General features: G+C 36.8%; 1 protein-coding gene across 4 annotated transcripts; it reads left to right on the forward strand.

Annotated features, from left to right (window-relative positions):
- Positions 1-11,043: 11,043 nt before the first annotated feature.
- LOC122535959 (glycine receptor subunit alpha-3) lies at positions 11,044-20,420 on the forward strand. 4 transcript variants are annotated; one of them, XM_043667906.1, is made up of 9 exons: positions 11,044-11,295; positions 15,904-16,048; positions 16,344-16,426; positions 16,579-16,722; positions 16,924-17,006; positions 17,919-18,053; positions 18,682-18,782; positions 18,977-19,291; positions 19,890-20,420. In XM_043667906.1, the coding sequence occupies exons 1-9, from the start codon at positions 11,114-11,116 to the stop codon at positions 20,076-20,078; spliced, it is 1,377 nt and encodes a 458-aa protein (XP_043523841.1). In that variant the 5' UTR covers positions 11,044-11,113; the 3' UTR covers positions 20,079-20,420. The 4 variants fall into 4 exon arrangements, with proteins under 4 accessions (XP_043523841.1, XP_043523842.1, XP_043523843.1 ...); XM_043667907.1 differs by having other exon boundaries at positions 19,923-20,420; XM_043667908.1 differs by lacking the exon at positions 11,044-11,295 and adding an exon at positions 14,058-14,610.
- The last annotated feature ends 4,435 nt before the right edge of the window (positions 20,421-24,855 follow it).

The raw sequence follows: 24,855 nt of genomic DNA on the forward strand, positions 1-24,855 counted from the left end.
TTTCCTTTTTTGGAAGTTTTATATTGTAAGGATAATTACGCATGATAACCGATCGTTTTTAATCGTATCTTCGTATATTACGTAGCTTTTGGTAATCACCGAGTGATGGATGTAAGAAAAAGGAAAAAAAAAAACGAAAAAATATTCTACTTCCAAAACCAAAAAAAAAAAAAAAAAAAAAATAAAAAAGTAAAAAAAAAAAAGAGAAAGAAGAGGAAGAAGAAAACGTGAAAAAAAAAAAAAAAAAAAAAAAAAAATACAATTGCATTTTATACTCTTTAAGCGTAAGCGCGAGATTCGATTATTATTATATATAGCGAGACTTGCTGCTTATTACGGAGCTTAGAAAAGAGTTCTTTGATTTCATAATCAATGCATTTCTTTCTTTCTTTCTTTCTTTTTTTTTTTTTTTTTTTTTAACAGTTTTAGTCTTTGTATGTGTGAAATGTAACGGCATTGCGACATGTTACGATTACTATTCGATCATTTTTCGTTTCATGCCATTATACGAGTCGCAGTCATGGTGTGTTTTTTTTTTATTTAAAAAAAAAGTTGCTCTCTTGTTTCTGTCTTTAATTATTTTAAGAATTGTACAGTAATATTGTAAATTTTTCTATATACATGCTATAGAATGATTTTTATTCTACTTTGGTAATAAGCGCTTTAAATACTTCGTCTCGTATGTATCAAATTTTTTGACACACACGTTTCACATATATGTTTTTTTTTTCATTCGAGTCCTTTTACCTTCTTTCCATATCACTTCTGATTTCGTCTCGAAAAGAAGGAAAGATCCGATGACTGCCTCTCGTATCGTTCGACGACCAATTTTCATTACGAATATTCAAAAGGAGATAACAAAAGCAAACAAGAAAGAAGACGAAGGAAACCGCAACATTTTGTACAAAAAAAAAAGAAAAAAGAAAAGAAAAAACAGAAAGAAAAATCACCGAAACAGTTGAGAAAGCCAAAAAATCTAAAAACAAGAAAAAAGAAAAAAAATCCAGAAATCAAGAGAACAGAGCGTTTGTGTCACACATTTGTACGGACGAGATCAATTTATACGCGAGTGATCGAGTTGCTTTTATGCGAAAGAATGCGGAGAAGAATGTTGCGTGGTCTGAATGGCCAGATATGCTACAAGGGAGCCGTGGATCTTTCTCTATATGTGCCGATTTTCCTCGGATCCTTTCGGAACCATCCCCCCTTTTTTTACGATCCAGCCAAAAAGACTATTCCCGCGTTACACGCTGTCGTGTAAAAGTTCAAATCGGGAGCAGGTTTGTAAGTGTGAGACGTGTCTGAAACATAGAGAAAAAGCAAACAAAAAAGAAGAAAAAAAAAAAAAAGAAAGGGAAATAATGGCCGCATAAAGTTTTCACAATTCGTTCTGACAGGATTCAATCAGCTCGACATGGTTTCCTCAGAACGGCGAGATCGAAGTTGAGAGGTGTGCGATCGCACAATTCGTTGCACGAAAACGATGAAAAGTGTGATATCGAAGGCGAATCTCTCTCTCTTTCTCTCTCTCTCTATTTCTCTCTGTTTTTCTCTATTTCTCTCTTTTTTGCGTACGTTCGCGCGAAATGTATACAGGGTAGAGATTTAGCCGCGCGAACGTATAAAACGTGCCGGTGTCTCCGTTTGTCGAACGTTCGGCAACGAGACGATTCGGCGGCCGCTTCTTTTCAGAGTCGTGCAAGTAGAGAAACAACAAGTAGAGGAACAGATATTCAGGTATTCGTGCTCGCGATCTGCGTCTTCCGGACTCGAGAAAGCAATTTAGCACGAAGTTGATCAGCCACGATGGCCCTTCGAGTGTTGCTTTCGAAATGCAAGCGCGATACAAGAGAATGCGAATGTTTCGAAGAAATAGAAAGAAAAAGAAGACTGAGACGGAGTTTTACGAGTGGGGAGGGAGCAACAGTGGAAGGTCTGCTTTAAATAAGCGAGGTTTTTTATTCGAGCGTATCATAGTCGCGTAGAAAGTTACTATATCCGTGAATGAAAGTGGTGCTCTGTCTACTGAAGGAAGAATTTATTACTGCGTTGTATCGCGATGGACCCCGCATTGTCAATTTTGGGCGAACCTCTCTCTGTATCTTCATTTTTTTTTTTCTTTTTTCGTCAGTTATAAAGAAACTATGATTTAAGAGCAGAATAGTTTTGTTTTCTCGTATGAATTTCTGAGTTATTGCAAATTATGTTTTCTTTTTTTTTCTTTTTATATCGTGTCGGTGCGATTGATTGAATTAAAAGTTTGAAAAATTCGATTTACGCTTTTTAAATGATATTGAGTATTATGTAAAAACCGATATATTTAATTCTAGAACATACTGTCAGCACTGGTGTCTTATTCCAGGATACTGTGCCAAAATCAATGCATCTTGTACCACTTTATATCTCCAACTTCGGCAAACTGAAGAACAATGCTGGCAAAATTGTATCCCAAAAGGACACGATTTGCATTTAGCAGTCTATAATTACTTTTTTTTTTTTACCACACACACACACGAATGATCACCCGCTTCTATCTATCTATATTTTCTTTCGTCCCATCCGGTTTCAGAATTAAATTATCGTTGTTACGTTGAACGAATTGAAATATAAATTGAAGAATAGTTCGATAGTGTAAAACCGTAAAGTACAAATAGAACGTAGATTTTCCGAAAGCGGACAAGCGAATGGGGTCCATCGTTTCTTTTTTCGAGGGTCAGTACAACGTGGAGGAATGATGTGCATGAAACATTGGAAACTCGATGGATTGAACGGTGTGATCCAAGAAAAGAAAAAAAAAAAAGAAAAAAGAAACGTGATAAGAGAGCGTAGGAAGCTTGGTAGAGATTGTTGAAAAAAAAAAATTTTGCATTCCCCTTTTACTGTAAGTTTCGACAAAGCTCGGCGTGTGTCAGCGGACGAAATCAGTGAGGGCTGGAAGGATAGAAGAAAAATGCAGAGAGGACGAAAGAATGATTTCCAAGGGTGTATCTCCACGCGGCACAAAATCAGAGAGAAACGGGTAAAGCGGCGTATGCAATATATTTTTCTACCTTTTACTTTCTAAAAAACGTCGTCTCACGTCGTCGAGTGATTCATTTTTATAGGGATTATAAAGCGAGTTCGCAAGCTCCGATACGCGATGCACATTTTAGCAAGTCGCACGATGATCGTCGTTAAATTATTATATTGTCTAATTATCGTACACGCATATAGCGCAACGCGTTCTGTCGAAGGACGAATCGACCGATCGAGATCTATACCTGATGACGATTGGACCGCGGCTCTTCATGCAGTTTCGTACTTTTACAAATTGAGTGAACTTCAACTTGAACGGAAGAACGTTTTATTTCCTAAATGTAAGAACTTTATTTTTGATATTTTATAAGATCTTTGTATTTGTGCACGTTCTTGCATATCTTCGTATATTCGCGTTCGTCGTGAATGCATGGATTTCCGCAGTCTACAAATGTGATTGACACGTTCACAGTTTTGCTGAGTAACATTAATATACGGACGATGGGAAACTTTCAGATGCCAAACTGACTGACTTAATATTTCATTAATTATTTTATTTCATTACATAGATATACGATTAATAATAAATTCTAAGGAACGTCTAAAAAAAAGCAGTGATTGCAATTTATAACACTTTTCTATGCTCCGATGCTTCAATTTACAGAGTTGATCAGTGTGGCTTCTGAACTCATTTCTAACATTGGATGCTGAACGTGTTAATCGCAACAGAGAGCCTTAAGAGAGTTATGTAAGTAGAGTACGTTTCTCGTATGAGTTCTCGCTCACGGACTTTCTGCGACTGATTCATTACGCGGGAGTCCTCAGACCCTTTACCCTTTCGACCATTCTTCGTTTTGCTTCTTTAATTGGACGCGTCGAGCAGAAAGCTTCGAGCGTTCTTTGCTAATCAGAGACACGAGAAATTGAAACTCAGGAGGACAATAATTATTTTTATAAAGCTTTTACGTGGGTTCGCGAGGATCTTTGCGATTTGTGTTACACGAACAAGGGACTTTAAGCGTTGACGTTCGAGTGTAAAGGAAAAACAAAAAAGGAAAAAAAAAAAAAAAAAAGAAAAGAAATGAAACGTGTCTGAATATTCTACGTATTTTGTCGAACATTCGTTTTGTTCTTTCCTCTGTCCGTCTGAGCGTGCAAGACGTCGAACTTGATATTCTTGAACGCTTCTCGACCTCGCTAGCAATGTCTTTTATGCGATATGTATCTCATTGAGGTTGAAAACGACGAAGAGAATCGCGAACAGCTATTTTTCCATGGTCTATCGAGCAATTATTTCTTTAAAATTTATCATACGTTCCGTTCACTGTTTTTCTTTCTTTCTTTTTTTTTTTTTTTTCTTTTTTAGCGATATTTTAACTAATTGCGTTTCCAAAGGGAATGCGCGAATGGAATGAATGTGTTCTTTTGGCCCGATTCCTTTCGCGTTTCTTTAGAGTTGCCCCTCAAAAGTGCCAACGTTCGAAAAATGTTTTATGTTTACAATACAGAGTGGACTGAGAAGCGGGGACGAAGTCAAAAGGATGAAAGATTGAATCTCTCGTGAAGGAAGGAAAATTTTCTTTCGTTTATAGAGTACATTCCCATTTCTTTCTGTCCAACGAGTAATTTTCTTTAAATTTCACAATATTAAATTCACTTTATTAAAAATAAAATCTCTGTTACGTTTGTACGCTCAGTCCATGCTGTATATCCACAGAGTAATCGATATTTGTTCTGTGTTTTCAGAAACTCAATGTTAACGATCGTTTATAACGCCGTAATAAAAGTAAGTTCATCAAACGCGAATATCTCGATATGTTGTAAAGTTCACGGGAATCAATCTCGAGCAGAACTCCAATGGATTTACTGTGTTTCTTTCAACTTTCGTGCTATCAACCTACAAACTGTCTTTCTTTGTTTCTTCCTTTGTATATAAAAATATCTAAATACTTGAAGCAAAAATCAAAATCTTTCATTGTTTCGAATTCCACGTGCATTTCTATGTTTTTTTCTTTTTTTTCTTTTTGACGATTTTTGAAGATTGATGCTCGAAGGAAACGCAATGATCCATAGATACGAGTTACCAAATGAATAGCAGTACGCTTGCAGAGTACAAAAATATCAAGATCAAAAAAAAGGTTTCCACTTGTACGGTTAATTGTTTGGTTTTACATAGTCAAGGGTACAGTACACACGTTTCTTTGTACAATAACATAAACGTTTGTCAGCACTGTCATTGTAACTTATGGTTTTTGCCCATCGGTCCTTCCAGACGTGAATCTTCGCTTGATATTCCTTCAGCGAATCGTGCAATGACCGGAATGCGGATTTTTATGCAAGATTTCATACTTTCGGGAATGTAGAATATTTGGTACTTATGTACTAAATATTTCAGAAAGCACTGCACTTTTGATATTTTGTGTATTTTTTTCATATTATACGCTATTATTCTGTGTACTTTTGCATGTTCAGATTTCATGTATGTAGATGTATAAAAATCTGCAGTCTCGTAATGATCTATCGTGCTTTGACTTTTATTGTTGGTATAAATTTTTTTGATTAAATGAAAAGATTCTCGGACTGCAGACGTTTATGCAGTTATACTACAGGCGTAAAGAAACGAAGATTGATATTATGTAAGTAAAATATTATGAAAAGCATTTTACTTCGAATATTTTGATATATGTTTGTATACTATACTCATAAATATATGAACATCTGCAGCCGTGTGTTGATCAAGTGTCTCAAGTCTGGAAGGATCGCGTATACTTTTTTAATGGTACAATTGCGTATGACACAATCACACTCGATGTTCGTGAAAATGTTTGGAGCTGTCGAGACGGCGAACTGGCAATGAATACGGTCCGTTGCAACGAGACGCAGAAACGAAAGAAGAAGAATGACAGAGGGAAAGAATTCGATCGACAACGCAGAAAGAAATTTTCGTAATTTCGTTTCGAAGGGAAGAAGATTAATCAAACGCGTAACTACTATTTGTACGGGGACAATTTTCACGAATTCATCGCGTTACCCTAATTGTACAAGCACATTCGGACGATCGAGTCTAGATTCGAAGACTCACTGCGTTGAAAAATGAATTGAAGATGAAAACCAGGAGAAAGGAAGGTGTGAGTTTTTTTCTATTTTATGTTATGTTTTCCTAAACGCTAAGGATTACCACGGAAAATTTCACGATGGTTTATATTGGACGAACTGATTATATATTGCGCGCAAACGATTGTGTTTTATAAAATTTTAAGGCTGAACAGGGTTGTCGTGTGCTTGGATTTTTATCGTCTGTTTGTTCCCCATCACATTTTCCCAGATCTTTGCCCTAAGTGCTCTCGTTCAATTTCGAATACTTTATTTTAGATACGTATTAAAGCATTTACTATTGTCAAGTATTTCTGTTTCTTTCGTCCGACAACGTGACAAAAGCGCGAACGTCTGTGCCATTTTTTCAAGGACTTTCTTTTGCAGGCAGCTTCATCGTCGAGAGGAAACTCGAAAATTCGGCTGCAGGTAACGAGAAATAATTGAAACGTTATAAATAAAGAATTATCCATCGATGATTTAACGCAGCAAACGTAGAAGGCTTGAGGCATGACCAAAAACGATTATTTGGTGATAGATTATGAGAAGAACTAGTTGAATCGCGGTTGAATCAGTTGATTCTGTAATCTGACAAGCGTAAACACTTAGAGAAATGTCAAATGTTTGACGCAACGAAATAATTAATTCAAGTAGCCGAGTATGCCATTTTCCGTGGGATAAACGGAGAGTGCATCCTCATCCCTGGGTTTCTGGGACGAGGACGTGATCGACCTCAAAAATCTCGAGGTAACGGGGTGATCTTGCGCGTCATCGTTCAACACCAACTATTAGTTCGATCGTCGATCGATTATTGCTTCTCTTTAAACTTTCTTCTTTTCACAGTTTCGATAATTGTCTGCGTCGCAATTCTCTAGGTAGATTATTACCATCATTTCTACATTTCCAATTTCCTTTTTTCTTTTTTATACTGTATCAATTTTAGTAAAGGATACGTTCTGTATACAGAAATCGAAGTTTAATCACAAAATAGATCAACGTGGAACAAATTAACGAGATACTGATATATCAATACATTTCTTCTTTGAAAAAGAGAACAGAGCAAAGCGACTTCAAAGTACAATTGCTGTAAGTCTCCTGACGAAGTGTCTCTCTACCGAGATTTATATTTCATTTTCATAGTATTCAATTCTGATAGTCGTCGGAAGGTACTACCACGTAGTAAACTACTATTACTCAAAGACCATAATTACAAATACTCCTTGAGGTCCATTCTACGTACGTCTCCTGAAAAATTCACTTCAATCGCACCATCGATAAAATAAAACCAAGAAAGAACGATGGAAAGAAGATGATAGAGGGTGGAGCAGCAAAGAGTGAAAATTGGAGGATCGAGTGGCAGCGACGGGTTCCAGGAGTCCTGTTACCTTTCTGCGGCAAACCGGAATCATCCAGCAGGAGCAGCTACGTCGGCAGTTGCACGACAATTGGCAATCGGTCGAAAATAATAGGCAGGCGGTCCGCTGAGGGGGTGGGTTTCGGCTCAGCCGTGGGGATGAAAAACGGCGTGAGGTCAGAAGAAAGAGGAACGGGCGTGCTTATCGTGCATCGTCTCCAGCTGCCTCGAAACGCTCCTCCAACGGCAAGCTAAGCCCGACCGGTGTCCCTCCACACCCGACCGTACTTCTCGACGTGCCTCGGCCAAGAGTACCTCAGCTGACGTTCGCAAAAACACCAGCGACGGCACGACGTGTGTCATCGTGTACATCCGACCGCAGGATCCAACCCGATTCTCCCCTAATCTCGTTTGACCACCACTCTGTGTCAACGTTCATCGATTTTATCGATCGTTTTTTGCATCGATAATTGCGCACATTATGTATTTACATCGACACGCGGCGGTGGAAATTCTGATTCCAATTGCAATTCCGTTTTATTTAATCCTTTGTAACTTTTATTCCAGCGGATTCATTAGGGGATAAATGACACGCTACTGTGTACACAATAACTTGTGACGTTTCTTGTTGTTTAGCTAAATATTCATTTGTGTTATTGCACACCAATTGGATCAGTGAAATTATTGAAAGAAGAAGGCGCTTTCTGGGGTGAGAGGGTGTTTCCTCTAAAATGAAATTGACATAAATTGACATAAATATGTTACAAAATATACATGTACTGTGGAAAGACACTGTGAAGATGATTCTTCAAGAGGAAGGAATGAAAATGGCGTTATATATACGAAGTCTTCTTATAAAGAATAAGGATATATTTATTTAGAAATGATTTTACATTCGTTACATTTCTCAAGATCGAGCTGCGACAGTAGGATAAAAAGATCTTCAGTGAACGTGCTTTAACACATTGGGATGTATTAACAAGATTGCTTCCTTGTTAATTCAAAGACAGCACTGGCGATGCTCGACAGTACTTGATTTATTAATTACAACGCAGTTGATATACTCGGGCAGCGTATAATTAAAAGAAAGAAGAGAAATGGTATGATCAGGTGAAAAAACAGAATGAATTACATAAGAGATCAATACGCGTAGCTGGCAACACGATGCTTAACCCATTAAGTACCAGCTGCCTATTTATAGGTGAAGACACATTTTATATTTTCGAAGATTGTAGATAGTACGGTATTCTCGCCGAACGAGTTCCTTTATAATTAGAAACACGGTGTCACTGTCACAACGCCGAGTATTTTACGAGTATTTCTCCAAGTATGATATCACGATGAAATATACTCCAAGTACCGACGTCAGTGACTCTGTTGAAATTATTTTAATAATCCACCGATATCTTAAACTGATTGCTTTTATGAGAATTTATTCTTTTGAATTTAGACGAAGCTTGATACATAAAATTTTTGATTATATTATGATGATTTTATGCTTACACGAATATTTCTGATTACTTGAGAAAAGTTAGACATCTGAAGTGTAGTAGAATGAGATTTATATTTGCATCGCGATAGATATAAAAGTCTCTCATTTTCTATTACAAAATGAAAGTCTCCCGATTATGAGAAAAATTAGATATTCAAAATTCTTCTTCATCGTTCGAGAATGTAAAGAAAAACGTACACAACCTTGAAATTTTCTCTATATTTTGATCTTCAGAGGATCTATTATCTACTGTTCTCTTGACACAAAATCACCTCTTTGTAGAAAGCTCTCTAGTAAGATTTAAAAGGGTAGTTCAACGTTTTCTCTCAGAATGCGAACAATTTTTACAAATTCTTCGAAGACAAGGATAATTTGTTCGATGAAAGAATTAAAGATATTAGATGTTTAACATTTTTCACTAACGCTTTAGCTCGTTTAGTGACGTCATAGAGTCTTTGACGTAAATGCTTCGCCGTTGGTGATCGAAGAGAAGCTGACAACACTTCGGCCTCTTGAGACAAGTTCGATTTTTTAAACGTTCTTCCCCGCGTTCTTCCTCGAGTGAGCCAAATATAGATCATTAAATTCGATAATACGATGATCTTGTTCCGATAATCGCTCTTCCTTATCCGGAAACCTTCACCCGGCACGAAAAAAAGAAGGAAATGTTTGAAAGCATGCAGAAGAAACACAAAATGAAAATTGCTATCGTTGGTATATTAAAGTAGAAAGAAATATGAGTTTCTTAAAAGTCGAACTGATCAATAATGATAAATTTAAAATTACAAAAATTTTGTACTTTTTAATTAATATGACTCATAGTGTCTCAGATATCGGAAGAAGCTTGAGAATTTGAGATAATATGTACTTGTCACATTTCAATTTGTGGATACTTTAGGAGCATGTTCCTTCTGTGCAGGGGTTAAAAACTTTCAAGAGAAGGAAACCTCTGAAAAATTTGTCATATTCACAAAGTACTTAAGAATGATTACACTTCTAAAAACTATTCAAACCTCCAGGAATAATTCATATCGAATAACAGATTACATTTCTCCTACGCAAGAGTTGAGAACGAATATAGATATAGAGAAAATTTAAAAATCTACAGTATATTCCATTGTACCTCTCAATCACGCCAAATTACCAACCAAAGAGAAATTGTATCTGCACTTTTGCGACGTTACACACATCCTACAGCCAATTATCCAAGTTCTCTCTCCGCGTATCCTCAGAGTATCGCGTAAGATTTCCAATTCACGGTCTCGTCGACACTGTCGTTGGAAGCGGTGAAACAAATTGTTACACGGATGAAACGGTGTCGAAGACACTGGAAAAAAAAGATGAATTCCGTGTTCGAGAGTGGCGGCGATAGTCGGCCGGGACACTTTTCCCTGTTGGAAATACCGCAGACATGATCCTCGTGTCGGAGGAGCTCGTGGTAACGAACCATCGAGAGCAGCTTCTTTTTAGCCTCGACAATCAGGTCATTGGGCCTGCAACGCCCAACTGGGAATAGCAGAATGCCGCGAACCACTCGAACCGCTCCTTCAGCAATCCATTTCTCGGCTCTTTCCTTTCTTAACGGCAGTCAGCTGCAGTATCGACGTCAGTACCACGAAAAATGACGTCATCAGACGCATCGAAATATATATCCGATTTTGGCATGTGTCACGCTTGTCATGCTCGCTGCCGCGAACCGGAGGATACCGATAAATATCGGTTTTATTCTAACCGAAATAAGGGAATCCTTCGGGATACACGAGGAGGAGGTATCGCTCCTCGTGTATCCCTCGTGTATCGCTGGGAATGCTTGTATATCTCGCTATTCACTTATGCTTATCCGTATTTTTTAATACAAGCCACGAATAAATTATACATTTATGAGAAATTTGACGAGAAAAGGTATTTCATGGTCTCTTACGAATCGTCGATGAACCACACAAAATATACCGATTATCTCCATAAGATGAAAAGTAGAAAAAGGTAACGATGTTTGAGATTTCAAGAGGAGTTAATAAATTTATTGAACCCCACTAGTCCAATATGTTTCAAGTAATATAATAGAAATGACTTGAACAAATTCTCCGATAATTATACCGATTTCAAGAATAAAATCCCTCCTAAGGAAGGAATAAATTAAATTCTCAATTTCTCTCTCGATGATTTTCTTTCTCGAAGGAATTCACCTCGCAGCAATGTCTGCGCCAATGTGTTGCCATATCGCATCCAGTACTCGACAATTAGAAAGGCATTGTGGAAAACGCGCTTTTCAAAGAGACTGGTCGATACCACGACTTAGAATCAGCGAAGGGAAAAGGAATTCGTTCTTATCATTCCCAAGGTAATACTACGAGGTCAAGGTAAAAGTAAATTCGCTCTGACCAAGTATTATTTAATTTAATTACACGATGATGCTAATTTTCCCACTTTTTTATGTTTCATACTCTATTTTCGGTGCAACACGTCTTTGAAGCACCTAAATTTGGGTATCCGCGATTTATTTGCAATTTTTTTTAAGAAATAAAATTAAATGATGAGATCTATGACATTTGTAAAGAAATTGATCGCCTTACGATAAAAATTCAACGAGCCCTCAACGGGTTGAACGTACGTATAAGTATAAATCTACGAAATTCGGTCACGGAAATTTTTGTGAACGAATTACGATTGGTTGTGACACGAGTTACGATTCTACGTAGAATATCAAGATGCTGGAAGAAGATAATATTAATTGTGCCGGTACTAATGAGACCGGCCACGGCTTCATCTCCCTTCATCGTGTCATATGGTAGAAGTATCATTTCAAGATAGAACGCTGATCCATGATTCTCCACTGTTAATGATATTTATCACTATCATCAATTTAACGAGAATAATTGTTATTAAGAAATAAGAACCTGAAACCTCCGATATCTAAAGGACATTATACGATTTACACCACATGATCTAAGTCTCCAACAACTGGGCCAACAATCTGACACCGTCGCTAATTACTACTTGCAGGAGACGCGACGTAAAACGTTCAATGTTAAGAAAAGAAAGGAGAACGAATGTTTTTAATTTCAATAGATCAAATAAGTATTTCAAATGAAAAAGACGTTCAAATTTGTGTGATAAAACCGATTTAACGAGGCTTGTATTTAAAGTTAGCAAGTGTCCAGTGGCTTGTAAGACTGTATACGTAGTTTCGGGGAGGAAGAGAGCGAACGTGTGTACGTGTGTGCGCGCGAGAAAGAATGCTCATGCGTGTATATATACCTTCTCGAAGAGCGGCCACTTCACGATGCACGAGCGACGCGAACACGTAGCATTCTATTCGCGGCACAATTTTCGAGGATCGATATATCGAGCGGCGTGTCCCGTCGGTCGACGACGACGTCTTCAAATAGCACGGTAGTTAACGTCTCTGAGAGTGACTCTCAAGAAGGGTGGCGAGAGCGAGAGGAGAGATTGCAGGATCCTTTCCTTTCCTTTCCTTTCCATCGTGATTCTTCTGCTGTCTCCTCCTTGTCCTCCTCCTCCTCCTCCTCCTCGTCGTCGTCGTCGTCGGTGACGTTCTTCCTCTCCACTGTTCTCTTCTTTCCTCTTCCCGTGTTTTCACCTTTCAATTTTTCATTGGGTTCGTTTTCTCAATCCGTTCGGTCTTCGATTTTCGATGATCGCGTGGCACTTGGTTTCGAGAGTTTGAAGCAGTCATAATGAGAGACCGTCTTTGCCTCGCATTTTTCAAATTATGAATGCATGTATGCGGTAAACAAAATTCATTGCCTTGGCCGTGGTTAAGGAAGTTTTCAATTATCTTCTTCTTTGGAGGAAAATGTGTGTTGTACTTGATTCTTTTCCTTTTTTAATCTTTTGATCTTTGAAAGAATCTGACTGTATTTCATAATCTAAGGAATGACCGTTGATGATTAGAAATAGAAAAAGTTTGATGCGTTGTGATTTTAATACATTGAAAAGAAAGTATATCAAATAAATGTATTACTTCGTATATTTATGTCAATTAAAAGTGATTCATCGTCACGTTAAATATTTCTTTATTTTTTCTTCTTTTGCTTTTAGAGATCTTGTTAAAAGAACGTAGGAACTGAGATGGTTGTTGCTTGTTCGAGTCTTTAAGTTGCAACTACATCAAAGAAAGTGGCGCTTTGATATTCTGCTCTTCACCACTCGTTACGCGCATCTCCGTAGAGGATTCTAACGAATAGACCACGTTTTTTATCGTGAAGCAACGAATTCTGCCAATGAATCTCCAGCAATAAAAACAATTTACTTGTCTTCACTACACGTTTCTACCGTGTTTTTAGATGGCTCTTATGAGTAAAAAACAGAATAGAAAATTGAGCACAAAAAATTAATTCGTGCCATTTTATCAACAAGTCTGTGTAAGAAACTTAAGGTAGTAGACTCGATTCTCCATATACGTATAATTAAAACATATGTACAATTAAATCATTCTTTCCCTTCCCAGTTTCGCAAGATCACCAAGATAATCCAAATACTCTTTTTTAATAGACAAATCTAACATGAAGGAATTGGCGAGACGATGAAAACTCCAGATGAATCAAACATCGTTATAACTCGTTGATGCCAAAGGAAACGCGTACGGATTCCTTTCGCGTGGTCCCCCTCCCCCTCCCCCTCCCGCCCCATTCGTTATTCTTCGCCCGTACTTACAGTCATCGTGACAATTAGCATGCGGTGGTGTGGTTGGAGTGTGTTAGGAATCGCGCGCGATTACAGCATCCATCTGAAGCGGAGGATGCCACGAACATGCCGCATTGGGGTAAATTCGTGTCGTTGGAACCATCTCGTCACGCTTTACGGACCCACCGGGGATTACCACCACTTCTTTCGACATCGCCGATCCTCGCTTTCTGTCTCTCTCTCTCTCTTTCTCTCTCTCTTTCTCAACCCTTTCTCCGAACCCCCTGTCTTCGTTTTTCTCTATACGTCACCAAGCACGCGAGAGAGAGTTACCCCTTCTTTCTCCCCTCTACCCCCCCGGTTTCTTCATCCCTCTGTATCGAGTTAAGAGAGAAGAAGAAGCGGCGGGGGTGGCGAACGAGGTGGTATATCGGTGTGTGGCTTCGGCGGTGGTGCTTGCTGGTCCACCACCTCCGTCGCTACCACCACCGCCGCTACCAACGAGCATCCACCTCCACCTCTGCCTCTCTACGAAGCGACGATGAGGATTCTGCAGCTTCGGCAAAGTCGTTTGAAGAAGTCAGTCGACAGTTGCACGTCCTCGCGACTCGGAGAATAACGATCAGGGGGAAGAGAGAAAAGAAAGAAAGGAAGAAACTGAAAAAAAGAGAGAGAAAGAGGCAAAGAGGCGGCCGCTCGCTGTCGCCAGCTGAGAGAGAGCCTATCTCCTGATCAACGGCTGCGGCGAACAACACTCTTTAGTCTTTTCTTTTTTCGTTTCGTCTTCCCCTTCGTTGTCGTTCGTCTTTCGTCTTACGTCCACGTTCAGCACGCTTCGCCGCTGCCTCTTCGCTCGACTCGTCGTTGACTCGTTCTACTGCGAGGAAGATGCGCTGAGAAGCGATCGACGAAGAATGTCGATGGACGAGACGCATGGAGGCGGCATGATTTCCGCAATCCTTTCCTCGGTCGTGCTTCTCCTCCTGCTCGGACGCACCGCGGACGCTCAGTAAGATTCTTCTCACAGAGGCTGATTCCGCCTCTTCCTCTTCCGTTTTCCCGACCGACATCGCGTCGGCCATCTTAACGCCAATCTCCTCCGCAAGGACAGATCCTCCTCTTGGATCTCTCTACTTGCAACGAGATTCTCGGGAATATTGGTATTTTACCGACACGTACACGACTGGTCGAAAAGGTTTAACTGTGGGATTTTTTTTAGTTTTATTTTTCGTATTTCGTGTGAAGATAAATTTGGATGGTAAGGGGAAAGTTTCCTACGGATGTGGGATTCTCTGGTGTAGAAGTATCGCTATAACTCGAGTCTTTCTTCCTATATTTGTAGTTTGTAATTTCTCTCTGTTTTCTAGAATTTATCGGTTTTGCCGAAATGAAAGTTTTCTGTTCTTTTATCGAGTATGATTTTTAATATTATTAAACTAATAATTGTTTCTCTTAATAAATGACACAAAATGAGACACAACTATACGGGTACGCAGAATTTTTGTACTTTTTCCTGATTGATCAGTTTTTTTTAAATTGTTAGGAATTTTTTTATAATTACATCAATTTCAATTCTAGAAGATTAATAATCAATTTTTATGGTAGAGTAAGAAGGAGAATTAATATCGTACACACAGTAAATCTAATGTCAAAGCATATATACTTTCTCCAAAAATCAAAATCTATCACGTCTGTTCGATATCTTGAATTTTGAAAATCGAAAGTGAAGTACTATACGATAAAATCGTCATCGTCAAGAGCTTGGGTTATTTTCGAAGAAACACGGAAATGTTAAAACAAAATTGCAGTGAAAAGTGCAGTGTCCAACGTGTGATAAAATAAATTTGTGCCAAAATAATCGTTTGATAATCCAGACAGTTGCGTAGATACGTATATATTGTATAGTATTTTAAAATGTACTTAATATGTTAAAAAAAAAAGAACCAAAGAAACAATCAACGATGTGTAATAAACGTACGCGACAGAGTGGTAAAAAGCAATATCGAGCTTTTGTGCATTTCAGTTGTCATTTTCCACTTCGTATGTTTCGCGTATAGTGAAATCTCGTTCTTCTCTCGCGACGCGGAAAAGCAAAACGTCAGTGAAACGTATTTTCGAATGTGAATTCGAGAAAAAATTAACTACTTGCGTGTTTTAATCGTTCGAGCTTTTTCGTTTCGTAAACTTTCGGCGAATGTAACGATAATTTCGATTTGTTTCGATTATAATGTTTGAACAAAGTTTATGTGACTCGATTAAAGTGTCTCAAGTTTTTCGTTGAAATTGCAACTCGATATTTCAGGAGGAGCTTGGAGTTCTTCGATCTTCTGCCGGAAGATCCTAAGCTGTACGATAAAATGCGACCACCAAAGAAGGACGGGCAGGCGACCGTTGTTTATTTCCATGTCACTGTTATGGGCCTTGATTCCATAGACGAGACTTCGATGGTACATTGTTATAACTAAAAAATTTTCTTAAATTCAATTTAATTTAATTTCAACGAATATAATTTATTTTTATACTCGGCCTCAATTAGATTGCTTTCCTTAATTTCTTTCTTAGATTTTAGAAGAAATTTCTCAAACCTTTTTGTGTGTTGATTTTTGCATTGTTATAAATAATTTCGAAAAGTTTACTCTGAGATATATAAATGTGATAACCTAATTCAGAAAGGTAGCTTGTTAGTTTTATCAAATATCTAGATTTTAATTAATAATTGATACTAAAATGTTACTTTTCCAGACATACGCAGCTGATATATTCTTCGCTCAAACTTGGAAAGATAACAGGCTACGATTACCAGAAAATATGACGTCTGAATACAGGTATGTATCATAATTTCATTTAAAAAAAACATTCCATTCGTCATAAAATTTGTTAAATATATCTTCTCGTATTTTATGTTTTTCAAATGACTTTTTTTTATTAATTTAACAAGTATATACAACAAGTTATCATTTGTATATATCAATTCAAGATTACTGGAAGTCGACTGGTTAAAAAATATGTGGCGACCGGATTCGTTCTTCAAGAACGCCAAATCAGTGACTTTTCAGACGATGACCATACCGAATCATTACTTATGGTTGTACAAAGACAAGACTATTTTATACATGGTCAAGTAAGGAATAAGCTTCAAGATTCTCAACCCTTCTTTCGATCACTTCTCTTCCTTTTATAACAAGTAGCAATAGTAGTAGCAGTTTATTTTGATTTTTTAGTAAATAAAATTTTCATTCCTGTTCTTTCTCTAATAATATCTCCGCTCTCTTTCTCAATTTAACTTTCGTAGAAAATAAAATCTCTTCATACAATGTTTCAGATTAACGTTAAAGTTATCTTGTGCTATGAACTTCCTGATCTATCCCCACGATACGCAGGAGTGTAAACTACAAATGGAAAGTTGTGAGTGACGTTCTTCTAGTAAACCGCCTTTTAAATTGCTCCACTTTATATTTTTTAGCAAAGTAGAATTTTAGGTGTAACTTCCTCATGTATCTCTTATCATAATCATACATTTCACTTTATCCTCAACACAACGATTCATTTTCCACATCTGTGTTTCAATTTTTCCATTCAAGTTCATTGCTATTCCTTTCGTGCACTATTTTTAGAATTTTTTTGCTATTTCTCTCTATTGTTATCATTGGACTGCGTGTTTTTGTGCTTTTACGAACACAACTAAAGAGATAGAATCTAACTAGAAATTTTGTTTTATCTGTTAGATTATTTTCTCAAATGAAGTTTTAACAACTCTAACACAGTTTCTTCGCAATATTCAAACAATCGACTATTTCTTATTACTCTAGATTTAAACTTGTAGATTTATAAGATATCCTCGTTATAAATTTTTTTTTTTATACACGGCTCGTGATCAGTTTCCCAATGTAATTGTTGACTGACAGTAATATAAAAATTTAATAGTTAATATCGGACGACCAGATGAAAATCCGCGTAGTTCGATTATCGCGTAGTCACGTTTTATCTCCACTCTACGATGTAATAAATTTTCATCTCTGTTCCAATTTTCCATTTCACGATTCCCTTGAAAACACACAATCACGTGTTCAAAGTGTCAATGAGTCGTTCCATTGAAAACTCGGTGCCGCTGGGTATAGTGAGAAAGAGAAACAATTCTCGAGAGACGTGCAATATTAGCGGCAGAGTCGTGTTGAATCGCGCTGAACAAACCGGAAAGGTGACCGAACAATCGTGTTTCATTTGGAAACGGCATCGTAGACCCGCATGAATAATCCTTTAATTTTCGCGGAGCGAATGCCGCGCGATTTCACAAGGACAAAACAACTCGGTCAACAGTGTCGCACACGACGGATGAAATGATCTTCCAGTGGGATCCTGACGTGCCACTCGTCGTCGACGAGAACATCGAGCTGCCGCAACTGCAACTGGTTAAGAATTACACGGCCGATTGCACGCAGGTCTATTCTACTGGTAAGTGAAGACGCTCTTTTTGTTTCTTTCTAATTAACTGTTTCAAACATGCCTCGGAATCGTGCAGCTACGTCAACCAAGAATCGACATTGATTGAAAGTGAATTTTGGTTGAATTTGTATGAAATGCACGTTGGTGTTGTTTGTAACCTCGATCACTATTGACGTCTCACCCGTTTTTGCGATTTTAACGTTTCGATCGTAGTGATGAAAATCTGAGAAATAATTTTTTAGAGAAGTTTGCGTTTATTTTTAGAGATTTTTTCGTAAGTTTGTGTTCTTCGTTGTATTGTAAACTTCTTCCTATTACTCTAATTTTACTTTTCAAATTTTATACTTTGACTAGTGTGTAAGTGAACTCTAACAATTTCTTCTGGTTATTTCTGACTCGTTCGTATTTTCCTAAAGTTAAAATGTATCTTGAGCTCAAACGAACGATGAAGAATTCTAAATAAATTCATAAAACCTTCGTAAAACTGAGTGCATGATTGGAATATAAAAATTTGAGGATTGCAGTGAAGTTGAAAACAATTCAGTGTCAAGTGTAGATTAAAGAATAAGAGAAGAATTAATTAGGGGTGAAAGAATTTCGAAGAGTACGAAGTTAATGGAAATCTCTCGATGTTTAGGTAACTTCACTTGCCTCGAGGTAATATTCGTATTGAAACGTAGACTTGGATACTATTTGTTTCATACTTACGTTCCTACCTGTCTGATTGTCATCATGTCGGTAAGTCTGAGAATAATTTTCTAACAATGATCTTTTATGAAAACAAACGGAGTATCCCATAACGAATTAATCTTATTCTAAAACCTTAAAATTCGTACCTAGTAGCACATTCTACTACAACTTTCTACAACATTTAGACACAATTTATTTTCTATAAACATCGTTTCTGAATTATTTACTTATATCTTGCGTAGTGGGTGTCCTTTTGGATAAAACCGGAAGCAGCGCCAGCCAGAGTAACGCTGGGTGTGACTTCCTTGCTCACCCTTTCGACGCAACACGCGAAGAGTCAAGCGTCTCTGCCTCCTGTCTCGTATCTGAAGGCAGTGGACGCGTTTATGTCTGTTTGCACTATCTTCGTGTTCATGGCGCTGATGGAGTATTGCCTGGTGAACATCGTCCTCGGCGATTCGGACGCGCCTCCGAAACCGGCGCCTCCACCTCCGCCACCATCTTCCAGCTGCAGCGATGCCGCCAAGCTTGACAAAATCTTCGACATCGCTACTAAGGTAAAGCCTGGATGAACATCCGAATGCTTCAGACCTCAGCTTCTGTGCCTCGGGGAAAGGGAATGAAAATCAATCTCAATGCGACAATTAATCGAGATTTTTGAAAGCCAAACCCCGCCCTTTATTAGTAGACTGCTTGTTCAATTTATGAAGATGATTACACAGATGGAAAAATTATTTCAGTGATTAAATATTATATTCCATTCTTTGCACATAAACTGTAAATTGTTCAAATTATTTATTTCATTGGTATCTTTTTATTTGTTTTCACCAATATTTCTGTAAACTCACACTTTTGTCTATAACAGAATTTGTATGTCCCCTCATTCTTCAAATGTTCTAACGAGTATTGTACATTTGGACATTTTATGTCATTTTACAATTACGTGTGTCGAATTTCCTATAAATTTGCAAAAGTTCGCGATTCAATTGAATGAACAGACCCGAAACAGTGGAAGAGAAATAGAGTCTCCCGATAAGAAAGTTCGAAAATCGTTCGCCATTCATTGTCGACCACGCGTTCATCTCTCCGCGGCTCCGAGGCACAGAAGCGTTGTCTGCGCAGCGGGCGGTTCAAGTTGTGATCGTTGTCACGCAGGAGAACGCAATATTGTTATCCGGCCGATCGCAGAAGTCGACGACAACTGGACCACCACCAGGACCTACACCTGCCCAAAAGGCACGTATGCGTGCCCTCAACATCGACCGAGTCTCGCGTGTCTTCTTCCCTTTCCTATTCGCCGTGCTAAACGTAACTTATTGGATAATGTTCGCTGAGTATATTTAAGCTACGAACACAACGGAAACCGAAACGTTGATTCTGCGAACAAAGACACCGGACAAGAATGAAGAAAAAAAACGACACCGAAAGAAGACGTGAAAATGAATTCGGATCATAGTTGTGTCGTCCAAGGATACCATCGAATGGAACGTTTTGATCGTGAGAACCAGAGGTCGAAAGTGAATCCTCGTTTTCCTTCAGGTTGTTCTAATTAATAGAAAAGTGATAGAGATCAAGATATGAAGTTGTGTAGGGTAGATGGAGAATCTTGGCGCGGCACGAAGAAGAAAGTAACGTTCAATGGTGTACAGTGTAAAAAGCAATGAATGAAGAGGCTTCTCTTTTCTAAGAAAGAAAGGAAAAGAAAAGTTGCCCGAGTATTCTGTGGATCCTAAAGATCCAGAAGGTATTGACACAGCCTTGTCATTGAACATTAACCCATTAAGAACCAGGCAACAATTTCATGAAATTTCATAAAATTATAGAATTGGAAGGTATAACGACGAAATAATATTGAAATAATATCAAAAAATATAATTATTATATATTAAGAATTATAGTTATAACTTATTATAATAATTTTTTAGAATTTCGTTTTATAGTCCCAATATTAAAGAAAATGGTACTAATTTGATGGTACAAATCGATCGAAGAGAATTGCAAGTGAGATGTTGCCACACGCGAATGGCTCTTAACGTGTTAATAATTTTATTGGACTCGTGTTTGAATGGAAGTGAAATATAATAGATTCAACCCTTTATGAGTGGAACTTTACTTTCCTCTTCGTTGCATCATTATTCTCAAGCCACTCTACTTGATGTAACACTTCGTATAATAAAATCCACTTCAACTCACTTAGGTTGACGAACCTAAACGACGCTAACATAAAGCGTGTTCTCCGATAACGAATATAAACTGTACGTTAATTTATCGACTCGTAATTGAAAGACAGATGAAAACAAAAAAAAAAATACGGAAAATAAAGAGAAAAAAGATATGGGAAAACAAGCGATCCATTTTGTTGGTTGCAATCCATTTAAAAATGTCGATTTAATGCACTATTTTATCTTCTTGATTACGAACGAATGAAAAACTTGCATGACTGTATCGAAGAATTTGCGTTCTTGTTCGAGCGTAATAAGTGGAATACGGAACTAATAATAATAATAATTTCACAATTGTTTCGCGTTCGATTATGAAAGATTACCAGGCAAGCATATGAGAGTCTACTATTAAATTGTTTTAAATTTATAACTACGCTATTATTAAGAGATAACACGTGTTTTTATCGTAAGGGACTACTCATTCGTGATAATTGTCGCTGAAGTAATTATCGATAATTGATAATCGTACAATTATTAAACGTAAACTTAATGAAACTAACTAGTAAATTAACAGTGAAAACACGTGTATTGTAACAGGATCATTACAATTGACTTTTCTGCTCTATCGTCAATGATTATCAATTTTGGGACAGACTATTTGTAAGATTATTCTCGCATTTTTAGATTCTGAAAACTCGTCTCGATATGAATATTCTTGTTTCGATGGAGCATGATCGATTCGCTGTAATGTTTCTGAAACTTTTGCTTTCGAGATTATTCATAAAATGTTTACTGCGTACGTTACACTGCTATGATATCAAACTAATTATAAAATATGAATGACAAATGAATTGTTCATTTGCTAAATTGATTAACTCTGACAAAACAAAGAGCAAGAGAAATCGATAAAGTGGTATACATTCTCTTTTATGATTTCTTTTAAAGTTATTCCATCTAATAACATGTAAAATATATAAAATAATCACATTGACCTCTGAAATAAATTCATTATTCCATGGTCAACAAATTTTTATCATTTAATGGTCTCTTAAGTTTGGAATTTTGTTTAATCAAGGAAATTTATTTTAAATATAAAAAGTTAAGTATCAATCAAAACGTTTTGAATTCAGCGAATGCGTTGAAACTTCAGAAAATTGAAGAAGTGAAATTAATCATTTTGACCTAAATGGAACACGCGTCAAAATACCAAATTTGTTGTAGGTATGAAGTTCTAAATTCGCAAATTTTCTGGTGGAACTTCATCGAAGCGATACAAATGAAAAAAAGGAACGTATAATCTGCGTAGTTACGATCTTAAACAGAGAAATATGATACGGTATCAAAAAACGCTCGCAAGAGTACCTAAAAATACCGAGGGAAATATAAAATGTTATAAAATGGTTTTAAATGAAAGAAGCTTCGAACAGAAAGATTCGAATCAGCGATGTATAAATTTTTTAACACATCGAAAACATGTAGAACTGTGGATTTGTTTTACTTACGGGTTTTTAACATAATTCAAATCTCAGATTGTTTCGCGGATTTTTAAGTAATTCTGATTCGAAGACTTTCAAGTAACACTAAACGGAACGCACTTGTACAGCAAATAGATATAGCAAAACACTTGTTTCATTTTAAAAAGCTAGCACTTACAAGATTTTCATTCCAGACAGTTAATACAAGACTATTATATTTCCGAATCCGGCCGAAACAATGATGTCTACGACTAAACGCGTGAATTTTTCGTTTCTCTGATTCTTCATACGAGGAGTGCCCAAATTCGTTTGCAACTTTCATAAATTTTATGTAGCTCAGCTTATTTGAATTTAGAGCTTATCTGTATGTTTTGTATTCTCTGTAATAGAAATTAATAGTAGAAAATGGTTGCAAATGAAACGTTGGTCCTTAACGTTAGTTAAATAGATAGTCAATACTAAACTGACTTTGTAATTGTATATTAGTTTTCTCTTATGTTAATATGTGTGCAGTATATGTATGTATGTATGTGTTTATGTATGATAATTCAAGCACTAAACGGAATTTTATTCTAATCGAAAGAATTCTGATCGTTTATCGGTCAGACATGGTACTGCGTCCTTTCTTTTCTTCATAGTGGAAAATTTATAGTTTGAAATCATATCTCTAACTGAAAGCAATAGAGGAAACGTAGGGTTATTTAATAATATAAGTCTTGAACATTCATCGCAACCGGTTAAAATTTTCTTTTTATGACTGCTTGCTTTCAAATTAAGAAAAAAAAAAGAAAAAATTAAGATCGTTGATACGATTGCTTTCGCACTTTAAATGAAGTAAAATTTTAGCCAGAAATTGAGGCAACCATTTGTAGAATGTAGAGATCTTATTAACCTTTGCATATTATGCTAACAATTAATTGTTAGTTTTTTAAAGGTACGATTAAACAATTGATAATACGTACTACCTGTAATTATTGAAGTTAAAGAGTATTGAGTCATTGATTTAAGCGAGAAAAAAAGAAACGATAAGGTAAATTAAAAATTTATTATTAGCAACTATAAAAGATCGCATTAATATCACGTCTCCTTTAGAGCAAAATCATTTTTAAGTACACCATTGTACATTACATTATATTTAATATAAGAATAAGATCTATTACGTAATAAATTGATAATGATAATTGTATCGATTTTGATATTACTTTCCTATTTCTTATTCATATTTTATTGTTGTCCAAGAGGAGATATGAAGTCTTCATTTCGATGACATATGTACACATTTTATTTTTATTTTAGTTAATTAACATAATTAATTTATCCTATTAACAGTGCAGATTAAACCTAATATGTTAACATTGAATTGTCATTCGTCTGTCCTTGTCGCACGCTATTGCCCTCCTTGTCCATCTCGCGAATATGTCTGTCCTTGTCGCAAGCTGTTGTCCTCTTTGTCTAACGCACGAATAAGTCTGTCCTTGCCGCACGCTGTAGGCTTCCTTGTCTACCGCGTTCATAAGTCTGTCCTTGTTGCACGCTATTGCTTTCCTTGTCTAGCGCATACATAAATCTGTCCTTGTCGCACGCTATTACTCTCCTTGTCTAATAACGCTAGACAAGGAAAGCAATAGTGTGCGACAAGGACATTCTTCGATCTATTGGAAAAAAATTCAATTTTTTACACACACGTTTTTCTAGAACAAAACACACATAGAAAGAAAGCGGGGAGCCTAATTTTAAGGAGGCATATAAAAAAGTTCGCAAATTATTCCTCTTAATAAGGTTTTTTTCATAATTAGTGCGAACTGTCACAAAATGGACATGGTGGCGCCATCTAGCGGCAACTCAGTGGTACTAATAAATTATAAAAAATACTTATTTCTGCATTTTACGGACCAAATGAAGTATGAAAAGAAAGCTAAGGGTCTAATTAGGATAATACGATCACAAAAGTTCACAATTCATTTCGCTAAATTAGGTTTTTTCGCAAATGAAAATTTCTCTATTTCTCTACACTAGCGCCGCGTTGTGGCAGATCGGTGGAACTAAACGCTCTATTACCATATAAGGAAAATAATTAATTTTAATTTTTTAAGCCACAAATTTGCACTCCAGGAGCATATATTTCAATGATAATGTTATCAATTACGTTTGCAAAGAAATCTGAATCTAATATTCACTATAGTTTGCGCGTAATTATGCACTCACTGCTGGTATTACTACTAACGCAAACAAAATTGAAACATTCTTTATATACGTAAACTATACTTAAGCAAAACATCAAACGCAAGCTTAGGGTCCCTAAAATCGAAGGCGAACCATAAATGTTCACAAATGATTTCTCTTAATTAATTTCTTCTCATAATTTGTGGAAAACTTGTCACCTGACAGTTTAGAGGCATTGGTGGCGCCATCTATTGATAACTCGGTGGTACTAAAAGCAGAATTTTCTACTTTTAGTACCACCGAGTTATCAATAGATGGCGC

This window comes from Frieseomelitta varia, unplaced genomic scaffold (genome assembly GCF_011392965.1).
Source record: "Frieseomelitta varia isolate USP_RPSP 00005682 unplaced genomic scaffold, Fvar_1.2 scaffold_790, whole genome shotgun sequence".
NCBI lineage: Eukaryota > Metazoa > Arthropoda > Insecta > Hymenoptera > Apidae > Frieseomelitta > Frieseomelitta varia.